Source organism: Thunnus albacares, chromosome 8 (genome assembly GCF_914725855.1).
Source record: "Thunnus albacares chromosome 8, fThuAlb1.1, whole genome shotgun sequence".
In the NCBI taxonomy this organism is placed as follows: domain Eukaryota; kingdom Metazoa; phylum Chordata; class Actinopteri; order Scombriformes; family Scombridae; genus Thunnus; species Thunnus albacares.
The window spans coordinates 10,273,596-10,299,470 of NC_058113.1; the positions used below are offsets into that span (position 1 = coordinate 10,273,596).

The 25,875-nt window shown below is 38.5% G+C and overlaps 1 protein-coding gene across 2 annotated transcripts; it reads left to right on the top strand.

Annotated features, from left to right (window-relative positions):
• Positions 1 to 165: 165 nt before the first annotated feature.
• mroh1 (maestro heat-like repeat family member 1) lies at positions 166 to 25,548 on the top strand. 2 transcript variants are annotated; one of them, XM_044358842.1, is made up of 45 exons: positions 166 to 321; positions 1,409 to 1,523; positions 1,784 to 1,929; positions 3,206 to 3,337; positions 3,507 to 3,669; positions 4,564 to 4,662; positions 4,977 to 5,128; positions 6,249 to 6,389; positions 6,576 to 6,668; positions 8,248 to 8,326; positions 8,711 to 8,824; positions 9,019 to 9,092; positions 9,184 to 9,306; positions 9,856 to 9,963; positions 10,209 to 10,353; positions 10,514 to 10,554; positions 11,022 to 11,163; positions 11,536 to 11,588; positions 11,972 to 12,079; positions 12,618 to 12,737; positions 12,889 to 13,011; positions 13,150 to 13,296; positions 13,766 to 13,792; positions 15,413 to 15,535; positions 15,630 to 15,709; positions 16,052 to 16,193; positions 16,411 to 16,506; positions 16,926 to 17,030; positions 17,198 to 17,333; positions 17,540 to 17,652; positions 17,861 to 18,013; positions 18,204 to 18,260; positions 18,526 to 18,623; positions 18,811 to 18,976; positions 19,364 to 19,533; positions 19,678 to 19,815; positions 20,088 to 20,202; positions 20,412 to 20,558; positions 20,691 to 20,757; positions 21,002 to 21,123; positions 21,302 to 21,451; positions 21,587 to 21,721; positions 21,984 to 22,086; positions 22,372 to 22,437; positions 22,544 to 25,548. In XM_044358842.1, exons 2-45 carry the CDS (start codon positions 1,502 to 1,504, stop codon positions 22,618 to 22,620), a joined length of 4,911 nt encoding a protein of 1,636 aa, XP_044214777.1. In that variant the 5' UTR covers positions 166 to 321; positions 1,409 to 1,501; the 3' UTR covers positions 22,621 to 25,548. The 2 variants fall into 2 exon arrangements, with proteins under 2 accessions (XP_044214777.1, XP_044214779.1); XM_044358844.1 differs by lacking the exon at positions 13,766 to 13,792.
• The last annotated feature ends 327 nt before the right edge of the window (positions 25,549 to 25,875 follow it).

A 25,875-nucleotide genomic window follows, 5' to 3' on the forward strand; every position in this document is an offset into this window, starting at 1 on the left:
CATGTAAAGTGCAAGCAGCCTGTCTAAAAACTGATGAAATGTGCTTAGTTACACCCCCGCAGCAGACAGTGACAGTGATGGTAGTTTAGGTAGATGAGTTGCAGCTCTATGTGTCTCAGTGCTGTGACAGACTGTGTGTGTCCGCCCACAATGCTGCTGACTGGAAGCACATGACCAGGCGTGTTTACACCTGCAGTGACAGCAACACACACAGCGCTAACCTCCGCTGTGGCACTGACAGGGAAGTCTACAACCTAAACCGAGACGACAAGTAGCGTTAACGTGAGAGGTTACCGTTTACCGGACGCTCGCTGGGAGTCGGTAAGTTAGTCTTATTAGCGAGGCTGTGTTTTATATGTAATCAGTGATGTGTGAATGCTAGCTGCTCTTCCGTAGCAGCCGCAGCTAGGTTAGCATGCTAATGTTTTTCAGTAGGTTACTTGGCTAACACTGCAAGGTGTGTTTGTCTTTTAATGTCCTCATTTCGTAGCTTTGTTAACGTTAGAATTTACTGTACGAGTTAGCTAGCTGCTTCGTGTCCATCTGTAGTTGGTGGTAAATGCGACATAAGTGGTTTGAACAGGTGAGTCACTGCATCTAAAGCGAAGAAACCTGAAGTGACACATGTTAAAATATTTCAGCCTTCATACAAACAGTCCTCTGTAGCTCTTAGTTGGAGACAGTAATGTTGTCTCATGCGCTGCTTTGGCTGGTTGTCTGTCACGGAGGTTATAATGTCAGCTGTAAGCCATCATCACCTGGCCTGACAGTCATGTGAATGTTTGTCAAGGTTGTTTTTCAGAAAGCTCCTGTGCTTTGAAGTTACAAGCAAGTCAGATGACTTTAGTTAGATATATACAAATAGTTCTTTAGTTAGATATATATAGAAATTGTTGTTTCTGGCTTGGGAAAATTCACATTTTAAGTGAGGAAAAATCATGTGTGCCATATTTAGAGCCGACCGATATATCAGTCTGCTGTTATCGGCCAATATCAGCTTATCTGTATATATGTCGGTCCAATATACACCAATATTTTGTAATTTTTTAAGTAATTCCCAGTGAAGTTTACTGTCTTAGTGCAATGATATCATTTTGGATCATAAAGTTGATTGTTAAACTGTCTTTAAAATATCCTGTCTCCATCACATATCTTTGTCACAAGTGATATAGGATACTGGCCAATATATCAATATCTGAATTTTTTTTACTCCCTAATATCGGTATCGGTATCAGCTCCAAAAATCCAGTATCGGTCAGGCTCTAGCCATATTATAGGCACACATACACAATACACAAAATATTTTCAATGAAAATAAGCACATGTCAGTCTGTGAAACCTTGACTTTACTGCTAATGCATTTTATATTAATATTCACTTTATATCCTCATTATACTCTGTTCCTTAGCTGCAGACAGCCTCCTCTGCCCATCTGTCCCCCAGGAGGGAAGCTCCGTCCTCAGCCACAGGCTCCAGGAAACCAACCCTCTTTCTGTCCACCATGGATGAGACAGATGTGGAACGTAAGCTCTTCTCTGTTTCTCTTTCTGCTTGTCTGTCAGCTATTTCTTTGCTCTACTGGACACAGCAGAAATCCAGTATTCCCCATTGTGTTCTAAAATTTCTTCAGGCTCTTACTCTGCTCAGATCATGTTTCAGACAGCAGTAGTTTTCTCAAATTACTTCCACAATCTGTGTTTATTCTGTTACTCTACATCAAATATTTGTTTATATGACTTTCTACTTTTTAAACTTTCTCTATCCTGTTGTGTTAATAATCTAGAGGTGACCCTGGCACTACTAGATGCAGCCACTGATAAAGATGCTGAGGTCCAGGAGCAGGTCAGGAAGTCTATGTTGACCCTGGGAAAACAGCAGCCAGACCGAGTGTTAGCCATGTGTCAGGACTACCTGCTGAAACATCCTAAGGTAAAACACCTCGATTATTGTAAACACCTGCCAGATTAGCATGACCACATGTATATGGTAATACTGTCATAACTCTGCCTCAACAGCTGGTGTTATTATTAGTATCAAATGTCAAAACTAGTTACTATCACATACAAGTGCTTAATTGCTGTGACTGTACTGTGTGTCATATTGTACACATTTAGAGTGAAAGCTGCAGGGGAAGTTCTGCATGCTTCTCATTTCTGATAAGGGGAAACGCCGCCCTTTTAAACAGGCTTGCAGCAAACATTATGAACTGTTACCTACAGTATATGATTAACATGGTCAATGGTTTTATTACAGATCTTTCTTGACTCCTGTAACTCCAGCTAACAATAGTCTGCTGCTAATCTGTTAAACCCGGTCACACTTAAAAGGCCTCTCAGAGCCCCTAGCATGTGGTTTGCCAGCATTGTTAGAAACAGCAACAGCATTCCAGCTAAGCCATTCTTTCTAGAGGTTTCACTCAAGTTTAAGATGTAAACACTGCAATAAGTAGTTGTATGTGTCACAGAGACAAACTGAGTGTTAATCTGGGGTTGTCAGATTTCACAAATGGCAGTCAAGCAGTCTTTTCTCCCCTGTCGACATTCAGTCACTCAGAACTGTATATACTGGGACATGATACAGATAGTTGTATCAGACCTTTGAGCAGGGCTACTTTATGACAATATTGTATCTGTAAAATATTTCTTAATTCCAGAAGATTTACTATATCACTATTGATATATAAATAACAAATATCACCCAAACCTAAAATCCAGTACCTTGACTGATCTAAATATCAGTCCACCTACAAGACTGCAAAGCAATAAGTCATGTAGCTTGAGGTTTAAAGGCAAATTTTGTGGTTTGTTTTCGACTTTGTAGCACATTCTGTCCTTAGAAATGTCGCCAGGAAACCATGAATCAGCTTGATGCTGCAACATCTTTTCATACAGTCACAGCCCTCAAGTTTGTGACAATCAGTTGATGAATCGTTACACTGAGGAAACGTTTTGGGAAACATCAGTGACATAATACATATATGTCCTTTTTTATTGAAATGTTGTTGAATGTACCGTACTGTATTTTACTATAACTATATGCCTTTGTGAAGGACTATTGCAAACATATTACTTGGTATTTGCAGCTGTTTGATACAGATAAATAAATGCTGTGTTCCAATTTTGTTTTGGTTTTATATTTTAAATATGCTCTTTACTCTTATTCCTGTCTTCCTTCTCTTGTTGCCTCTTTTCTTCTCCTCCTCTAGTTGGTAGTCAGTCACAGGGTTGTGATTCTTCAGACTATTGAGCTAATTGTTGGCTCCAGAATAGAGGCGATCAGTTACCCGAGGATAAAGAGCATCATCTCCCTGGCCTCAGATGAGATGACACGATCAAAGGTAGAATATGTCAAATGTTGAATGTCAAATTTTCTGTGTCTTGCAGAGAGCAGCTGAGCTTTGGACAAGATGACAAAGTACATGATTATCTACTAGTATTTGTGAAATTTACACAGTCTCTTCCTTACATCCATTTTTACTGCTGTCTCTGTCTTCCTGGCTCACTCAGGAAGTCATCCCCGATTGGCAGCAGGCGGCCAGTAATATTTTGGTTGCTGTGGGTAACAAGCACATCAATGACATCATGGAGGAGATATTGAGCAAGTTTCAGCCAGGTGTCTTACCTCACTTCTTTGTGGTCCAAACACTAGCCAACCTGTCTGATTCCAATGGTAAGAAAGCTATTACACACACAAACCAACTGGAGGAACACACACACACACACACACACACACACACCAGGAAATCAGGACTTTGGCTGACAGGGCAGGTATTCACAGGTGACATGTTAAGACATTGTTGAGAAACACATGAACCTGTTAAACCTGTCCAAAAACAGCGTTTGGAAGCAAAACATTAAGCATAACACCAGAATACGTGTCTTTAGGAGCAGTCTCTTGTGGTTTTGAAATGATAATAATTAGTAGTATGTTTTACATGGATTATGTAGCACTCACACCTGAAGAGATGTCCAGAGGCACTGAAGTGATCAGGACATTTATAATCAATTAGCACTTGGCATATAAAAAAGTTTTCTTATTCTTAAAGCATTGAGATAGAATGAACTGCAGGGTAAGATATGCAAATGAGTTTCACTGAGCAGTTTCAATTAATGATAACCACACCGAGAGTGAAGCAAGAACAGGAACTGGGAGTTAAAGAAGAATTTGCTCTGTTTCAGCCACATTTTGCCAGTGCACCAGGTCTTTGTAATTAAAACTAAATATAAACTGGAGTCTCTGTTTCATGCTAAGAATGATGAGGGGCTTTCCAAACTTTCTTTTCTTCAGACTTAACACTGAAGAAAAGTAAAGTGCTACCAAGCTGTCAAACACATCTGTTTTGGATATATTGTTTGGATATACTTTGAATATAATATTAAATGATTCTGATCAGGATCAGGGCAAAAAATCCTTGCAGCATCCTTGTCATTATCTCTCAGCAGTCTCTGAGACCTTTGTGACCAGACTACCTACTTTTGCTTTTGGATTGATGTAACATATTGTAGAGTTTTTGAGGAAGTACAAACATGTCATTAACGTCGTACTCCTCTCTTTGTTCTCTAGTTTATGGCATGGTACCTTTCCTGAATGCTATTCTGGGCACCATGTTGCCCATGCTGAGCATGGCCAAACAGGACAACATGAAGTGGGTCTTCTCCTCTGGTAAGAACCGACACTGCTCTCTGAGTTGTCAGAATTGTTGTGAGTGTATTAGCTCCTCTCCAGAAAGTCTTGAAACACAACATTCAGGTATTCACCCACAGGTTTTGGGAGAGAAGAACATTATGCAAAGAAATTTCAGTGATAAAACTTATGAATATTTTCAGGTCCCTCTGTAACCAAAAATTATTGCAACTTCAAAATATGCAACTGTCTTCTTTCTTTTTCTTTCCTTGCCTCTCTCTTGCTGTTTTGTCATCAAATTGTCTTCTTCTCTCCTCCTCCTGTTTGCCCCTGTTTTGTTTCTCTTCCTCCAGCTCTGTGTCATTTCAGCGACAGTATCTTAGAGTACCTGGCCAACCTGGACAAGGCTCCAGATCCCACAGTCAGGAAAGACACATTCTCCAGTGAAATCTATGCTGCTTTTGACATCCTCTTCAATAACTGGTTACAAAGCAGGGAGTCTAAGGTGAGATTACAGTAGCTCAGTATTTGGGGTTGAGTTGTACATTTGACAGCAAGTGATGTGTTCAGGGAGTATTTAGTGAAACTACAGTTTGATCTGGTGTGAGGAGGGGAGATGAGGTTAGCCAACTAAAGCTTGACATTTTGAGTTTTTGTTTCAAAGATTATGCCAGTCTAAGGTGCATATTTTGCAAGTGTTAGTGTGTTATATCAGTGTGTTACTGCAGGGTAACACCAAAAAATCACTACAAAGTACAATATGATGACGCTTTCAAGACCATGAGAAATCAACCAGAAAACCCCTGCTAGTTGACTACGAAATCATCCATAAGAGGAGCCTTAAACACTGCATCACCATACCAAACACGCCTTTATAGACACAAGGGGATTACATTAGTAGATTTATTCAAGAAAATCTGAATCCCATGTGACTCTCATTTTACAGAGAATCATGATGCACTGTGAGAACCCTTTTCTGGGGTCATTTTCTGTTCCTGAATTGACACATTGACCACATGGTTACTACTAGTGTTTTTGCCACTATTTGGATCTGTTAAAGCCTGGTAAAGCATATTTTCTATGGGATCTTAAAAATGTAGTAACCACACAAATAACTGTTTGTGTTTGTATAGGCCATGTCGACCCAGTCTAACAATTTAACCGCTGTGCCTTCCTGCTGCATTACCGAAGGCAGGGAACTTATTAGAGCTAATTATTGTTCAGTGGAATGACATTCACAGCTGTGTTCAAAAGGGCACTGAATAAGCAAACAGAGAGTTACAAACACATAAACCCCAGAAAACAAATGAACTCAGAAGGATATTCATACTGTCACAGAACATTTACTAAAATCAGTAGGATCAGTTTTGTTCTATTGTCAGTTCTTTTACCTGAAAATAAAAGTATATAACTTTAACGACATGGCTACCAAGTTGATTTGCAGTTATAAGTTGTTTTATCTATTGAATGATATCATATCTTACATAATTTTTTAAACGGCTGTTGTTCCCCTTTTTATTTCCTTCCTATTTACAGACCCATTGTTACAAATGCATGAGAGGGTGTCCCCTTATGCCTTTCATGACTGTCACCTGACATCTTGTTTTTCTGTCTCTGTTTTCCAGTTGAGGCTAACAGTAGCTGAGGCAGTGGGCTCAATGTGTCATCTGATGGCCAGTGATAAACTGGAGGAGCAGATTCCCAAACTCATCCCTGCCATCTTGTCGCTGTACAAGAAAAACAACGAGCACTATGTCATTAGCAAAGTGTGTATAGACTGTTTATTATGGATTTTGTAATGTGGATCAAATGGTTCACCGTAACTCTTTCTGTCAGCTATGATGTGCCTCAGCAGTGCTTGTGGTTTAAAACAGGTTTCCCATAACGGTGTGTGTAACATGGCACTAGTAATTGCGACACCACACTTTTTTTTTTCCTCTGCCTTCACTCAGAGTCTGTGCCAAGTGCTTGATGCTTCTGTCAACATGGGCAGCAGAGTGCTGGAGACACAACTGGACAGTCTACTCTTTGCACTGCATCAACAGGTACACATTACAAAAATAAATACATACTAAAGTCAATTCTGCAGCTTTAACCTTGAGTGAACCAGATGGTTTTGTTAGCTTTTCCCTAACGGATGACAGAGCTCATAAAAAGAGGGAACTAGGTAGCAATTCTTGTAGCAATTTCACTCCTCCCATATTCACAGATATACATCCAGGTATTGTTGACCAGACATTTAGCAGTTTTTCACAGCTACTGAATTCAGGAGACACAATGTGACAAACATTTTAAATGGATAATAAACTTGCAAAAGAAGTTCTAACTTTCAGCTATTTCCTTGATTAACTTTTTTGGCATCATGGAAACCCACAATTTGTAATTTAACAAACTGATGTGAATAGGGTAATCATTTTGATGTGTTGTTGCAAAAGACAGAATTCAGAGTTTTTTTTGTTTGTCTTTTTAACATCGCAGTAAACTGGTTTTCCTCAGCGTGCAATGAATAAGATTATCAAAAAAGTTCCATTAAGGTATAAAATATTGTTGTGGCAGCAAAAAGTTTTCGCTGTCACTTTTTTTTCAAGTCAGAACTTTGATAAAAAAAAAAAACCCACATTGGGCGTGCCCGGTAACAGACCTTGAGCAAACCGCAAGCACAAAAGACTTGTTGTACCTGGATTTGTCTGGTCTGATTACTGACAGTTTCTGGTTAAACAGTCTGTGTAGCAATTTCTATCACAAGACTACGTTGTTTTCACACCGCACCAACTGTAATCCAGTCCGTGTGTCTCAGTCTCCCTGTTTAGTGACAGAACGATTCATCAAAGTGGAACCAAAAATCTGTGGCTAAATGGTGGGCACACTGGACTGGATTCCTTTTGCGTCTTATATTCACATTATGCTGCTTTCTTTCACAATATGTGTCAAATGACTGTAAGAGAGTCACTGTAGTCAGATGTTTTCGTAACCTTGTGACTCAGCTGACACTTGGTACGATGCCTTGACTGTTGCTACATTTTAGTACAGTGACTTTGCAAATTATCTGTGTGTATGGTGGGACTGCTTAATGGGGACGGAGAGTATCATTTCACCAGGATGTTAAAGCACCTTTTACAACAGTTACAGTTATCATTCCTATCCTAATCTTAGACCACATCTCCTAACTACATTTGTAGACACAAAATATGTGTGGAAGTGAAACTGACTGAAGTTCAGAAAGTCCAAATTAGCTGCTTGAAAGCGCAAATTGAATTTGAAAGGAGGCTTTAAAAAATGTGAAATTCTCAGTTCCTATTTTCAGCTTAGAAATTTACCCCAAGTAGGAGACTGTGATTGTACTTTAAACTCTTCAGGTGTGACGAAGTGCTATAAAAAGAGCACACGTGATCAGCCACTCCCTTGGGAAACCAAATAATAGTAACTGCAAACTATTTTTACTATGTATACAACTATTTTCTTCATTATTATTACTATTATTATTCCTACTATAAGCAAGAGTGTGTTACAGTGAGCCAGTTAAGCTGAATTTGATTGTCTTTATTTTCCCACGTAACTCACATCATGACATATCACAATATTTGCTGTCTGAGAGCAGTGTAACATTTCCTTTGTCTCCCCCAGGTGTCTGCCCCCGTTGACTACAGTAACCCTCCTACTGTCAAGAACCACAATGAGGTCCTGCGCTGCTTCAGCCTGTTAGGTACTAAAGCTCTTCAGCTGCTGGTCGTGTTTATGTGTAATTATTGACTGCTGCTACTACATTAGATTATGCTAAACACTAATATGAGGTCTGTGGTGAACAAGTGTGGTAAAAAATGAACATGGTCCAACAGCATCAGGCCTTTCTATCTGCTTTAGTTCTATGGAGTCACAAGAACAGTAATAAGATCATCCAATAGTGTGTCAGACTCAATGTCCCCCAAGAGATAATCACATTAACCGTGACGGTCCATCTACTTCTCTCCCCTTCTCTCTGGTCTTGTTTGTGTTTCCTGTGTTTTGTCCTTGTTTTGGTATTTCTTTAACAATAAATGCATTTCACATTTAAACGTCCTTCTTTCAACTTCTCCTCTTCTCTTTCCAGCCAACTCTTTCCCAGACCGGTTGGTAATGTTTGTCATACAGAAGTTGGAAAATAGTAATGAGCGGAACAGGATGGGCTCCCTGGCTGTGCTACGTCACCTTATCAACTCCACCAGTAAGGAAATACAGTCAGACACAAGTATTACATACACAGTCCCCAACTCATACACACTGAGCTTAGAGGGGCAGTTAAAAGTATATCAAAGTAATAATTTAAATGCGACCACACTCATGCAGAGTATATAATCCATAATCCTCCTTTATCTATCTGTTTATTTGTGTGTTAATGTGTGTGTGTGTGTGTTGCAGCTTCCACGATGGAGAGCAAGAAATTGCTGATTGTGGCCAGCATCAGGCAACCAATGGCTGACCACAGCAACAAGGTAACACACATGCACAGAACTATTCAGCCAGTTTAGTTTTCCTGAAGAAGTCACATTGGCAGTTAAAACTCTGTCTGACTCTGTTTCCCAGGTGAAGAAGCGTGTGATCCAGGTGATCAGCGCCATGGCTCATCATGGCTATCTGGAGTTAGAGGGAGGGGAGTTACTGGTTCGATTCATAGTTCAACACTGTGCCTTACATGACACATATCAGGTACGACTGCAATGTCATTTATTTTATAAGCTTTGCTAAGATGTTAAATTGATTTGTGTGGAAGTTGTTGTTAAATTTCAATAATTTATTTTTCTTGTATCGGTAGCTTGTGTGATTATTTGTGTAACTGTTGATGTAAAGAGGTGTAGCTTTACTTTCTGAATCTTCCAGAGAAAGTTACACACACTGTTATGGGAAACCTGTTTTTGAGAATGTTTGTTAAAAGAAAGTTAATAAAACTCAAACAGGTAAAGGGAACAATTATAAACAAACAAGCACATGCACACATGTATACTAAATATACATGAGTTCAGTGGTAATAAGTTATCAGTGCAACAGATGATGTAGAGCAAAGGCGTTAAATATCTGCAAGTCTGAAACCTTTTGTAACACTCAGAAGTAAAGAAGTTAAAACATAGCTTGCTGATATAGTGGCTATTTGTTCAAACTTTTCAACATTCAATATCGATCATTTTGCATTGCAGAGGAAGAGATTAAGGTAAAGTAAAATATTTATTCCCATTTGTTCATGTATCTGTGTGACTCCAGCGTGGACAGAAGCCCACAGATCCAGAGGAGGTGACCAACGAGGCACTGAGGTCAATGTGTGACAACGCCCTTCATCTCCTCACCACCACCGTCGGAAGACTAGCTGATGTACGTATGGTATCTACCCATCCGTCTGATCTGTTTATCTGTTGGTGACTGATTCATCTACGTTCCCAGAATATTTTAACTGCTGATGTTGTTGCAGATTTTAGTTTTGCTGCAGTTGAGCTTTGTAACCAAGTAGTTGGGGTTAAATTTATATCAGTTAACAGCAGTTTTTTTCCATTGTCAGGGTGAGATAGATGAGCATTGCTCAGAAACTTAATATACTGAATGTATTTTGTCGTTTGTAGGTGCTATGGCCAAAGCTGCTGTACTATCTGACCCCTTCACAGTACAGCAATGCCACCACTCCTCTGTGTAAGAGTCTGATAGTGCTGGGCAACAAGAAGAAAGAAAACAAGGAGCCCAGCTTCAACATAGACTTTACACAGGAAGGTAGGTGGAAAATTTACTGACCAGGTACATCTATCAGACATGAATGAGAGGCATGAATTATGGAAAATGAAGCTTTACAAATGAATTTTTGCACATTGAAAATTCATCCTGTTCTGTATAATTGAATCCAAGCTAAATGTGTGTTATCTCTCTCCTGCAGTCAATCTAGCGTCTCCTCAAACACTAATGATCAGACTGCTGGTAAGTATAGCCAACAGTATAACACACTACAGTAGTGTCTGATGTTGATTACTGTCAATTAATTAATGCAACCTCAATGTTTAATCCTTTATCATGCCCAATAACCCTTATCAGTTGTCAAGTCTAATTTTCATTTGAATATTTCAGTTACAGTCTTTCATTATTTATCATGAATATTATTAGTATTATTATATTGATTTTTAAAAGCTGCTCTCGTCATATATCCAGAATGGAGGGATGAAAGGAATAATAAAATAATCCTACTCAGATGGTTCAGTTGTACTGTTGTTTTTCAGTTCCTGTTTTTAAGTAGAAGTATTATTATACAAACATTAACATACAATTTAAAAGCAGCTCATTTAAATTGAGGTACATAAAATCAAAGCAAGTAGTCATCTGTAACATCCCTGATGGGATTGTGTTAATCTACATGTGTTTGTGTTGGTGTTTGCATTGCTGTGTTCCAGGTGAATGCAGCGTTTCCGTTCAATAGCAGAGGTCATGGAGCTCCATCTCTGTCTCTCCTGCAAATCCTCAGTATCAACATTCACCCAAATACAGAGATACTCTGGGAGAAAGAGATACCTCCTCTGTTGACAATACTAGAGGGTATGGAGATATAATCTCTTCTATGTATTTAGTGTATCTGTGTATAGTAAAGGTACAGGAGAAGGTGATACTTCCACCGCTGTCACTACTTAAAAGTGAATCGCTGCTCTACTTGACTTCATTTGGGCATCTGTAGGATGCAGTTTAGTTTGTTGTATTTTCATCAGCCTTTCTTTAGCCTAAGCCATGATTACTATTATTCATTACAGCTGAAAATTAAAAATAACGTTTGCTATTTAACCATCCGAAATTACTTGTTTTGGATGGGAGTTTACAGTTGGAGGACAAGAGTTCTTGTTCCTTTTCATCATTCATGCGCAGTATCTGTTTTCTCCTCCATACTGAAGTCTGACTGTGTGCTGTATTTTCCAGAGTCAACAGCAGAGAGTCTAGATAAGAAGCACTGGGATGAGAAGCTGCTGAAGGTGTGTTTTTCTATATGAAAATATCATCTCATTCATGTTATAATGTGTAGTTAGAACAGTCACCCCGAAAGCCGTCAACATTTAAAATTTAGATCTCACATTCTAAACAGGCTAAAGCAGTATTTAGTGTTATTTGATTATTTCTAGACTTCTCCATTCATCCATTTTCCTTTTTATTAAAACATGACTGATAATCCCCATTCTTTTAGTATTAATGGTCCATAATGAGCAGCAGTAGACTGAATGATGTTCAGAACTATTATTTGGCTATTTATGTAGATTAAGACTGAGAGATTATGCTGTTTGGCTATTTGGATTCAGGAATATTTAATTCTGACTTAATTTGCTGAAATGTCATTGTAATATGATAAAATTTTCTCCAGCTCTTGTCTAAAACCCTGGCTGCTATTGATGATGACAAGTGGGTGTGTCAGTTGGCAGCTGAAGCGACAAGATATCTCTCCACATATAACAACGCTTTAGAGGAGAAGGTAAGTGCTTTCAAGAGCTTCACTTTACCCACAAATCATAGCAGTGTGTGCACATGGAGGTGAGACAAGTATAGCTGCTACTAATCTAGTATTTTTTCCCACTTACCATATTGTTGCAGTCCAGTAGGCAAACTAATCAAAAATGAAATGAATGGCAGTTTGTTGTTTGTTAACTTGCCAAGACCCCACAGCAAACCTAATTTAGAGCTTCATGCAAGTCATAATCGAGCTCAAAAGCTGACAGTGTAGATCAGTGGTCCTCATCCTTTTTGGTTCATGACCCCTTTAAACAGAGCCATGCCTCCTCATGACCCAGCTGCCACAAGTTTGTACGTGGAGAGGTGAACACCCCTTTCTACAGTATAGTATAGTATGTATAGACACATTAAAATTATCTTACAACCTAATGAGGGGACCCAACCTGTAGGAAGAGGACCAAAATCAGTACATACTACAGTATAGTGCCTATGTAACAACATAATAATGTGTTGTTATACATGACAACATTCTAATCTATATTTTTTCTTCCCTTTTGTAGAGTTTCCTGTATCAGTGTATAGGAATGACTCTCCAGCAGTGTTTCAATAAGGAGCTGGTTAAAAAACAGCTGCAGGAAATCCTCCTCACAGCACGACATAATGACGCTATTGAAAGAGAGGTACAGTCTGTCTAAATCATAGATGGCTTATGGTGATTTCTTTGGTGTTGTGGTTTTGAAATAACCTGAAACCTTCTGTCACTGATTTGTTTGGGGATATCTAGACAGGGTTGAGGTCTAACGTTTGGTTTCTGTCCTCTGTATTTATCAGGGAGTTGCAATGGGCATCGGGCTGTGTGCAAACAGCCACTTAGAGGGAACTCTGACCAAGCTGGATGAGTTTGGCAAATCTGATGCTTTCAAGAAGTCACCAAGCATCTTCAACCTGCTCAAAGTACAAGAAACCGTTATGATATATCTCAAATGAAAATTGATTCAATAACATTGCATGGTTTCTTTATATTGGTTTGTATTACTGTTAATATACGGTAAAAAGAGCTTGTCTGTCTCTGTCTCTCCTTCCTTTCCTCAGGAACGTAATGATGTTGAGGTCGAGAAGGTGAAAAGCACATTAATCTTGTGTTACGGTCAAGTGGCTCTGAATGCACCTCCAGAAAAGATACTGACCCGCATTGATCAGGACATCCTTCGCTGCATCAGTAAACACTTCAATACGAAGGTAATGTGAATACCATGGTAACATGGGGATTACAGGGGAAACTTGTTGAAGAAGGGACTTTTGGGCAGAGAATGTACAAACAATGATATTGATGATAATAAGAAATTAAGAGTTACAGTCTCTAGACTACAGGAGCCCATCATTTAAGATAGTCAGCCAAATAGGGGCCTGCATCTGGACACAAGATCTACTCAAAAGTGTAATCTGATTTTCGTATTGTATGATTATTATAAATCTAAAAATATACAAATTTATATGAACATGTTGCATTACTACCTGTGTGAATTGTCTGAACCGCTGATCATTCATTTTTGTATAATATAACAGGAATTTAATGAAAAATTACAGTCTAACTGTCACGAGACATTTCTTGGTTCACGCAGGATGTTGTTTTAGACATAAGAACTTAATCTTGCAGATTACGGGGCTGTATTTGTGCTCATGACTTTATCGCCTCTATTTCATACAGGTTCTGGGGATTAAAGTAGAGACTAAGGTATCGTCACAGGAATTCAGGGGCTCTTTTTCTTTGTTCTTTTATCCTTCCTCTATCTTGTCTTGCTCTCTCTTCTTGTATTTCTCCCTCTATGGCTCACACACATGGTGATGTCATCTCTAAAATCTTCACTGAAAGTCTACAACTCAAGAAAAACACAGCTTGATAAAATAAAGTAACTACATAGTCTTCATGCTTATACCCAGGCATATCTTTTTAAAGTTACATTTCACAATGAGAGCATCAGATTTTACTGTTAATGCCTTTTGAAGACGCTCATGAATGAACCACCATTAACAGATGACTTGTTTCTGAAATTCTTTGGTTGTGCTCACTGTAATAAGTAAAAATGCTTTACCTCAGTGAAATGTAGCTTTAAAGTGATACACCATCAAAAATCTTTTGAGTATCAACACTCACTCCTGGTGGGCTTGAAAGGAGGATATTTAAAAGTTTGTAATTTCCCTCTTGATAGAGAAGATCTGCTAAACAGTTCTGACCAGTTTTCCACAAAAAAGCTGTAAAGCATTCCTGAAGGGTAATTGACTGCTGTCCACACGTATGTGCTTAGTCTGAACTGTCCCAACAGTCAAAGTACAGAAAAGTACAGCAAAATCTTACAGTATAATCCAGAGTTCAAGCTGACCTCAGCTGCTTTTCTCCATCAATGAGAAAACTATTAACTTTTTACAGTCACCTTTTTAGCCTTTGGAGTTGAGTATTTGATACTCTAAAATAGATTTGGATTGGAGTATCATCGCTCAGTTTAACCCACTAATCTGATGTAAAAACAATTAAAACCTTTCATTTGAAGTGCTTCAAGTTTTGAAGTTTTTTAAAATATCTTTTGAATGATCCACCTCACTTGCTAGTCATATGATGCTGCTAAGTGATAACGAACAGAAAGGCATCACTTACAGTATGTCACTTTTTAAATGGGGTTGAAAAGCAAGTAGTGCTAACCTGCTACTACATTCTTGGATCTTGGATAAAGCAGTTTCACACCAATCCTGCATTATTATGCTGTTTTTAAGTTGTCAACATTAAGATTTTCTATTATATAAGTGAAATTACTACACACATACAAATCCATATCCATATGATTCTGCACATTTATTAATGGTGGATTGCTCTCTAAATGCTCACCAGCAACTCACAGTGTGAAAAGGCTTTTATAATTTCTTGCTAAATCCTAACAGCTCTTCCGTCACTTCTTAGACCTGCAGGTGGTTTGCTGTTGAACCAATCTCCTCTAATCAACTCGGACTTCTGATCTCTTGATTTCTCTCCATCCATAGGCATGGGGGATCAATCTACAAATGCACTATTAGATTGATTTGATTGATTGATGGACTGAGTGGACTTGATTTTTATATTGCTGAAGTGATTTTTGGATTGTTTTTGCTTATACTAAGCTAGTAGTAGAGTTGTGTCTGCTAAAGGCCTTGCTGTTTGCATTCCTGACAATTTGGAAAATGCAGTTATCCAATTTTCTTCATATTTTGACATTAATTTTTGTATCTTCGTATGTCCTCGTTTTCTCTGTTGTGTGTCTTGTACGTGTTTTGCATCTCTGTATTTGTCTACCTGCATTTGTGTGTGTGTGTTACCCAATTTCAGGACCTGACTATGAAACTGAGTTTGATTCAGAGTGTCGGGCTCATTGCCAGAGCCATCAGTGAGTGTGTGAAGAAACAAGGCTACATCTTCTCTCGCAAACAGGAGCTCATCACTGTCATGCTGGTGAGTAGTCCTTCATTTCAGTTTGCTAAAACAAGTCATAAATGTGTAATTGGTGATATATCAACAGTTATTTTCTGATTTCTTCCCTTGTCAGGATTTTATAAAGGCAGAGCCAGCTGATGCACTGCGGACTCCAGTACGCCATCTCGTGATGAGCACCTGTGCCAATTTAATGTATCCTTCACTTAAAAAAATAATGAGACCCTCAGTGTACTTCTAAGACTTTCAGATTTGTCATTTATTCATGGAGTCAGCAGTTGACATTTTGACCCCTGGAAGAAATACTAATATTCTGTCATGTAAATGGAAAGTGTTTTACATGTATTTACTTTTCCTTTGGTCAAACATTTGGGTTAAAAATTTTCAAGTCATCACAAACATGTGAATTAAAATGAAATAAACTGACAATGTTTATTGCACATGATCAGTAAAAAATAATTTGTATGGTATCCCTATATTCTTCCATTGAGATTCTGTCATTTGCCAGTGTTTTACCTTTGACTATTAGTGCTTCAGGCCTCTGGATCCTGCGCTGAGTGAGAATGAGAGTTTTGACTTGCTGAAGGTGTGTGTGAACAGCGTGTTCTCTCTGCCATCTGAGACACACACTCCAGAGAAAACTAAAGAAGACGAGATACTGGACCCAGAGCAGAGAAAGGTGAAATAAAGCAGACAGAGATGTGTGCACACATACAATACACAGATACCAAAACTTGTCCTTCAGTAACCGTTAGCAACAGCAGAATCGTACAACTCACTATTGATGTTTCTTCTTGTGTAGAAAGACACACAAACGTTTGAAACATGTATACTTTATAAAACATTGTGTGCACTTTGATGCTATCAAACTAACATATCCTGGGGAATCTGTACAGGTTTTGTACAAAGACACGTTGGCTGCACTGCAGGAGCTGCTGAAGAGTGTACTGGCCAGGGATCCAACACCTGATGGCCTGCAGAGTGTCTTCAAGGTGAGGCCTGTTGTCTTAGTTTAATTAACTGTTTAGTTTTAAGTGCCAGTAATATTTGTGTCATAGCACAATTCTGTTGTTTTTTAATTGTACTTAGAAACTGATTACTTGTTGATTTAAATCGTGGCAGCCGTTGTCACTTGGTGTGGTTACACTACATTCCTGAACAATAGTAACAAATGTGCCACCAGAAATCCCTCCCTTCCTTCAAGCCTCAACAACTTTCACCTCTGATGCTAATAGTCCTTCAAAGGACCAATTTTATACCAATTAAATACTTGAAATATTAATTTATTGTTTGGCTTATATAAAAGAATAATTAGAATCTGTGAACTGCCATACATCAAGAAGTCACTTTCCCCTGTGTATTATATAGTAACTGTGTTGTCTGACATCATGTGTATTTTTGTCCTGTGCAGCACATTGAGTCGTGGTTGAGCTCAGGTCAGGACCATGAGAGAGAGAGAGCTGTCACAGCCACCGCTCACATACTGGCCTACTACCTGGATAACCTGACCGTTAAGGTACAGAGACACACAAACACACACAAATATTGTGGACAATACAGATTTTTAATTACACATGCATGCATCCAGGAAACCCTCACCATCTATCATTGCTTTACACAGTAAAGATGTCCCTCACAAAGCTGATGTCCTCTCTGACTTTTGTTGTGTGCATGTGTGTCAAGAACATAGTGACCTTCCACAACCTTGGAGCCCTGCTGGGTCGACTGTCTCCACGCTGTTCTGACCCTCACCCTGCTGTACGCACTGCTGCTATCGACTGTCTATATTCACTGCTTTACATACAGCTACGATATGAAGGTACAGAGACACAGAGCCCATACCAGGTCACTTTGTTTAGGAGAGAACGTCATTTCATTGTCTGAATTTTCATCACACTGTACATCTAATTTCTAATCATTTATAAATATTTCCCTCAAAACTTGGATAGTTCATGTTGAACCTAAACTCTTCTTCACACTACTTCATTGCATTTTTTAAATATTTCACTGAATGTCTGTGTGTAGGTTTCGCTCTAGATTATAAGGATGAAGCTGTGGACAGTCTGTTGACCCTAAAAGACAGACTAGAAAACCCTGACCACTCAGTTCTCTACAAGACCTGCTCTGACCTCACCAAGGTACACTTAATACCACTCAACAACGCCCTCAGCTGTCTTACAATTGAACTTTTTTTTTGATTTGTATTAAATCCTTTTGTTTCCTTGCAAAGTACATTATGGAAATCAGCAATAAACCTTTTTTTCTTGCCTTATTTAATGTTGGCATCAACATAGTGGTTACAGTAACAGTCTGTGTAGTAACTGTGTCTTCTTCTGTGTGCGTTAGGTGATGAGTAAGCGTCTGCCTCAGCAGCAGCTGACGACGTTAGTGTTCATGTTGTTTGAAGGGCTGGTTGACAGTCAGTCAAACTGCTGCAGAGCTTCATCTGTCATCCTGAATACTCTGCTGAAGAACAGAGGAGCTGGACTACAAGAGATGGTAATGCAAACACACGCTAACCCTCACTCTCTCACACACATACACACACATAAACTATACTCTCACTCAGCCCTTTGTTACGTCTGCTGAGGATTACCACACTGTGCTTTCTGTCTTTGCATCTTTGTATGTGTTTGTGTGTGTTTTATATGGGGATGGTATTATGGATATTGTGCATTTATGTGTTTAGGTCCCAGAGATGCTGGAGGTGCTCCATGTGCGTCTGCAGAACATCACAGAGGAGCAGGTAAGAAGCGACAGAAGTATTACAATGTTAATCATCACTATTTTTCATTTCACAGCTTTGGTTTTGACAGTTCTGGTGGCCTATGAATATATTATGCATTTTGCCATACTTTTGGTATTTTTAGCATGTTTTGAATAATTAAGTCATATAGACCTCTTTGACTTATTTTGCAATAATGATCAACTTCCTGCATAATTATATTCAACTTCATTATTATTATGTTGCAGTTGATATATAATAATGTGTGTTGTGTACTTGTGTTTAGGTGAGAGTGGCAGTGGGACAGACGGTACTAATCCTGGCTTCTCAGCATCTACAGACTGTTATTAATACACTGGTAAACCAGCCACTTCCATATGACAGGTACATACACACAAAACTTAGAAAAAAGTATATAAACTACACAAGCTCATAAAAGGTTTCACCAAATAAATTTGGTTACTTTTTCTTCAGATTTTCAGTTGCTATTTTTGTCTTTGCAGGACAAAGAATTTAGAGCCAAGATGTTTTTTTTTTTGCTTCTGTAATAGTTTTCTATCTGTCTGTCCAGCTGGACCAGTGAGATGTGGATGGCTTTGGGAGCAGACCCCATTGTGGCCAATCAGATAATAGAGATGGTGATGGAGAAACTTGTCATCATGGCACCCTATGTAGACAGGAAGGAGTCGATGGTCAGAGGAGGGACAACAAAGGTGGCCACTAATCAGCCACTGGCTGTAAGTCACAAACACTCACAGACATGTCACTGAATATACTGTAGCCATTAGTATTAGAAGGATGATATTCAGATATGAATACTTTTATGCAGACACACACATCACTTCTGATTATAAATAAGAAAGTAAGGCTTCTAATTATAAATTAGAAGGTTTCCACAAAATTTGAAGTTTGTCATAGGATGTTCAGTTTTGTGTCCTCTGATTAGGTGCTGTCGTGCAACCTAGTCATTTTATAAAGTTACAACAAATAGAAGCTTTCTGCGGCTACCTTTGACATCATGCACAGCACTCTTCATCTGGTTTCTGCACTGGACAGTAGCAGCTTCACACCAGAAAAAAGGATGTTAACATGTCCATGTGTGTCTGTGTGGTCTTTGTTTCCAGATGACGTGTGGCCTCAAAGAGCTGTTATTAAATGGCCAAAGTCAGGAGCCGGCAGTCAGCGTGTTTCCTCAGCTCTTCTCCTGTCTCACTGTCAGACTGGGAGCCAGTGTTGGGGTCTCAGCACCGAAGGACAACAACACTAAACACACAGCCTCCGTCCATGTAGCAGGGTGGGCATATTTGTCTCTTCGTGTCTAGAAAAATATAGCTGAGCTATCTACATGAATTAGCTCTATAAATGTGTCATTTCAGGTGTAGCTGTGTGAGGTAAAATTTTGGTCTACTTTTTTTTTTTTTTTTTTTTTTTAATCCAGGGTAGCAGCTGATGCGCTGAGAATCTTATTGGCACGAGCCCAGTTAGATGAGGTGACGAAAAGACTGGATGAGGATAACGCCTGGGATGCAATGAAGGAACCAAGTACACACATTACTGGAGTTACACTACTAGCAAGGTACAGACACACTAAGATGGCTGCGTGCAGTTTGAAAATGAAATAAGTGGAAAAAACAGGATCAGGAACTAAATACTTTATGTGATGCGCAGTCCTGTACATATCTCAAGGGTCCAAAAACGTTTGCTGTGCTTTTTGCTCAATACTTGTTTTAGTTGTTTCGATGATTAAAAATGTTCTCTTTCTCATAACATAAGACTTAATTAATCATAATTTAATCCACTCAGTATACATAGTATGTCTAAATGTGAGTATATTTCTCTTGTCTTCAGGGCGATGGCTAAACATGCTGGTCCCAGGTTGCCTGCCATTGTAGAGTGTCTGTGTCCATCCTTAAACAACATCTATGAATGTCAGAGAATCACCGTTACTACTTTCTTCTCTGAGGTGATACACCATGAAATGTTGCATCATGTTTTTTAGTTTTTCTGTGTTTGAGTGAAGTAAAGTAAACATTAGATTTATTTTCTTTTGCTTGCTGTCATTTCTACATTACTAATAGTTATTCCATACCACTTACCAATTGTTTACATAGTCTATGGACAGACAGATGGAAAACATGATCTCTCTCTTTCCGTCTCATTTACTGAGTCCAGCTGTTAAACCATCATGTGGTGACAGAGTTGATGTTGATCGACGTATTAATGAACAACATGATGGAGAGAATATCAGATCCTTGCTGCACTGTCCGCATGTTGGCTGTGCGGGGGCTGGGCAACATCGCTGCGGGATCACCTGAGAAGGTATTCACACACTCTACGCTACCATATTCACACTAACTGTTAGATCACTGACATCTGACATTTTTAAGGGATCCTTGGGACACACCTTTCATCCCTTTCTCTTCCTCCCTCTCGCTTCCTGCCCCCCGCTAGGTGAATAAATACGCCAAGGAGCTGCTGGCAGCCATGAGTTCAGGCATGGAGGAGAAAGACGACCCGGGTAAGATGACCACAAAGTTATTTGTCATGTTAGAAAAGGCAAAGTTATAGTAATATGTAATATGGCTCACCTAATTTATTGCATTATTGCATATTTTTAAGGCTTATAGTCCACTGCCTTTGAGTTTCACTTTCCTTGATCCCATCCATCATGTTTATTCTACTTCAGCCACTCACTCTGGATAGGTCATCATTGATAGAAATACAGTTCTTTTTTTTATTTATGGCCTCGTGTCTTCCTGCAGGTAAACTGATTACTCTTGAGGCCATGTCAGGTCTGTCTAAAGTTCTCCTCCATCTGGACAAGAAGAATGTCCACTTACTTGTGGTTTATATCTTCATGAAGATTAAACCTTTCTTGGAGAGTGTAAGTTTCATTTTATCTTTCAAGATTTTATATGATGACATATACCACATTATAACTAATAATCATAATTATCAGAATTTGGTTGCAGTGCTGGAGTTGTTGAACCTGGTGAAGTTGCTTCCCACACATACAGACACATGTAACACTAATAGTATCTACTGGCTCTGTCTTCATCCAGGACAATGACGAGATCCGCTGTGCTTCCATCCATCTAATGGGAAACCTGTCCAAGTTTGGCTCAGGAGAGGCGGTGTTCAAAGACCAGATTCACAATGTTCTGGTCAGCCTGCTGTTACACCTGGTTGACCCAAACCCACAGGTGGTCAAGGTAAGAAATCTGCACTCACACACAGAAGCTTTCACAACTCCTTATTTTGTCTTATTGTGGATAAATCTTAGACTTGCAGGGCAAATTTCTACTTTGTTTCTTACAAATATGGATTGTGTTTTTGTGTTTGTCCAGGCGTGTAAGTATGCAATGCGTGTGTGTGCTCCTGTGGTGGGATCAGAGCAGATCACAACCATGTTTCAGAACCACCTCCATGAGGACAAGAGCTTGCACTATGGAGAGTTCATCAATGACCTCACCAAGTACCTGGTGAGATAAACACAAGTTTGGCTTACAGAGAATAAAATGCATTTGGATTGTTCTTTGTTAAATCAGTTTGATTTTGATTCCTGCAGGTTTTTTGATTATATGGAAATCTGGACAGAATATCTAGATAAATTGTAAAGATTTGGTCACATCTGGGATTAAACATAAAGATTATTTGCAAAATCAGATAAGATCATATTGTTAAACTATTCAGGAGACAATGTTTATACTTACTTCATGTTCAGTGCTTGTTTTGTGGTTTTAGATCCAGGACTTTCCAGGCATGCTGAACTTCTACCACATCTCAGTCATCCAGTTCTTCAAGAGTAACTGGTCTGAGGTTAGAGCAGGAGCTGCCATGTTTATAGGTACGACTTCAACCCTCTGTAAACTTGCTTCATATTGTAAACATCTGTGCCAAAACATCCTGGGGTAAAGTTATAAGTTTAAAATGCATTTATTAATTTTAAAATATTGTGCTCACAATGTTAGGAAATCAGCAGCAACTTATGTATAAATTTGTCCACAATCATCCAGCCCTGTTAGTACACTATACAAATGAAGCTGAAGCAATTGAACTCAAGTTGATGTATGGGTTAGAAACTGTGTTCTTGTTATATGATGTGACCTGATCATAATGTGTGTGTTATCAGGGTTTCTGCTGGGAAACCTTCCAGAGGAGCATTTCTCCCACCTCAACATGGGCACCATCACTAAAGGTGATGCACTGCACAGCCTTCACACCTTCATTTCCTTCAAAAATTAAAAACAAATATTCTGTTTGTCCTCTGGTGTTGACTGTGTTTTGTGTGTCTCCATCCTCAGGTCTAGTGATGCTGCTGCAAGATCCAGATCCTGTGGTGAGAGTGAAGGCCGCTGAGGCCATGGGACACTTCCACTGACACAAACAAAGATCCACATCCACACAAGAGTGATTCCTTTGAAGTTAATGACAAGTGCTATGTCACCACTACAAAAAAAAAAACATGAAAAAACTATGTTTATATTTTGGCCCACAGTTAAAAACATTCAGAGCCCAGTGTTAAATTTGCAGTCATTATAACAGTATTTAAATGACACAAAACTGCAACCTTTATTAAATAAAAGAGGGACCAAAGTGTGGAGCTGGAAGCCAAACTGTTGCATCTATGTGACAGAATCATACAAATGATAATACACATACATATAAATATATATATATATATATATATATATATATATATATATATATATATACACACACACACACAAATGCACATATACTTAGCCGTTAGCAGCTTTATTTAGCTTATTTTGACACTTGGCTATGGTACTTGAAAGGAAGTGTTAATTCTTAAAAAATTATTTAGTGACCAAAGACTGTGTTGCTTTATACAGACTGAAGTTGTGTGTAGTGTTTACCAGAGACAAACTGTATGTCTAATTGCTTCTGTCAGTTGAAACATACCACACATCAAAGGATAAAAACACACTTAAGTAAATATGTTTTTAGAATAAATATAGTTTCTTCAAATATTATTTATGTGCAAATAATAAGAGTGATGCACATTACAGACAGTACATGACAGAACTGTGACATGACTCTGGCTGGTTGCTTAAGTGTGAGAGTGTGTAGTTATACCAGCATTTCGTGATAATGTTTGTGGATGTTTAGTTTTAGTTTCAGAAGAGCTCAATTTTAGAGATAGTTTTAGTGTCCTGAAGATCTCCCTATAATCAACCTGGTATCCATCAGTCAGGACTGAGCTCAATCGCTACCCTCCATGAGAATCCATCAAAATATTTTTAGATCATTTAGATGTGTGGCACTACAAAAAAGAAAAGTGAATGTGAAGTCTGTAATAGAAATAACTGCTAAAATGCAAAATGCACAAGAACTACAGAAGACTTAAATTTCCTTTAAGGGTTTATAGTTGTAAGTTAAGGTTGTAATTAAAAGAAAACAGGGTGGTTACAGTCTCAAAGTTGTCTCCAGTAGTCCAGATCATCTCGCTGACTTTGTCAAATCAGCCAGCAATAACCTGTAAAATAACCAGTTAGTGATTGTTTTCACAACCAATCTCTAACAGCAGGAATCACTTATTATCCTTCTTATTCAAGTCCTGCTGTTGAAGCTGTAGCTAACATGTGAACTGGCTGATTCAGAGCAGAAGTAAGAAACTTTAACCATCTACAGTAGGTTTTTAACATATCTGTGCCAAGCTCACCTCCATTTCTAAGCCATAATGAAATTCTTTATAAATCACTGCCGCCACTATAACTGAATAACCACAATGGCCCCTTTCTGGTGTGACATGATCATCTCTTTAGTGCACTTCACTCAGTTGTTTCGACCGCTGTCGGTTTAGTTTGCACACACTTTATGATTCAGTTTCACATTATGTTCCAAGAGTGCTCGGCCATTAGACCTTTATTTATGTTTGTCTTGTTAGTCTTTTTTTTGTTCTGTTTTGTTTTACATCAGTTACAGCAGGTTAAAACTCGCCTAACTCTTTTTATTAAATCCTGATTCTGAACCAGCCAGTTCTAGCCAGTCAAACCATTACTTATCAGTGTTGCTAGATAAAACAGAGCAGTTGACCAGATAATACAGTTAGTGCCAAATGTTAATTCATGACATGTATTATAACAGTACTATAGAGCTACTTTTAATATTCTTCTCTCTCACACTTTGAATGCACTTAATGTTGTTTCCGTTGATTCCGTTGGTGGAGTTTGTGCAGAGGCGTTTCTGGTACAGTTGCAGCTTTGGAGGTGTCTTACTTTCATATAAATATACTCTGTGTGTGTGTGTGTGTGTGTGTGTGTGTGTGTGTGTGTGTGTGTGTGTGTGTTGTACTGTCAGGATGACGACATGTAACTTGACTTTTATGTCTCCAAATTTATTCACTCGAATACCAACAAGGAGGGATGTAAAATGATCCGTTAGGTGTCTCCTTGTGAGCGTTTGAATTCATTTGGTGACAAAATGGAGAATCAGATGAAAGCAATACATTGTTTGTTCTAAAGATTATGATTATGTGTATGTCTAACTTCAATATTTCTGTTGCACTTTTAAGCTCTGCAATGCAGTCCCTGATTTAAGAACTGAAAGGCAAACTAGGTGCTGAACCTGTTTAGCTCTTTTGCATCCTCATTTTAATTTCCTTCATGAGACACAAGTCACATGTGTAGAACAAGTTTATAGTTATGCCCTCATGTAACTGAAAACAGCTCCTCACTGCAGCCTGTGAGTCACATTAGTATTAAGCAGTTTGTTCAGTCCTGTTTGCAACAACCATTCGTTTTACTGCAAAATGCTAACAGTTTTAACAGTCCTACATAGTTATCTCAGGTGTGACAGAATACCACAATATGACAAGGTCTTGGTGGGAAGAAAAAAAAATAGCAAAACTAACATTTATAGTGTAAATTTATTATTAGTTCAATATAAAAGGCTGCTCCTGGATCTGTATTTATTTAGATGTTCTACAAACAGGGACTCATGGCTTCTGGCACTTTCTAACACTGTGGTTTGGTTTAGGGTGAATTGTAAATGGTAATTAGCAATGATCTCTGTTCATCTGCTGAATTTTAAAAGCTGTTGTAACTTTATAATGTTGATATTATTTTTCATGTCATCCACCTGTTTTTAACATGTTGAAGGTTGTTAAATATATGTCCCAGTGTGTATGACACATGAAGGTACAGCTATTTCAGACGGTTCGATGTGTGAATGTGTTGAAGAGTGAATGTGTGCATGTCACTTTTCATGTTACTGGACCAGAGTGTGGATGATGGCAATCAGTGTATTTAAAATGAAGAAATAAAGAGATACATGAAAACATAAATGGTGATTTTTTATTTCTTTTGGGCCTTTTAGTTGTTGCTGCTGCATTTTCTTTATTTTAAAATCCCTTACATGTTATTTTCACTTTAATGTGGTGAAAAGATACAGGGTAATCCTATATTTACAAATATATTGTAGAAAATATAGGATTGGCCTGGAAACTTGCAGCTTAATTTAGGGTTGATGTTGATAAAGGTTATTTGTCTTGTAGTGTGTGATACTAGACAAGAGTTCAAAAACTCCCTGAAACTTTTTACATTTTTATTCTTTGGTTCTTTGCACACACAGCAGACTCACTCCATCCTCTGATTAGTGTTTAAGAAGAGAA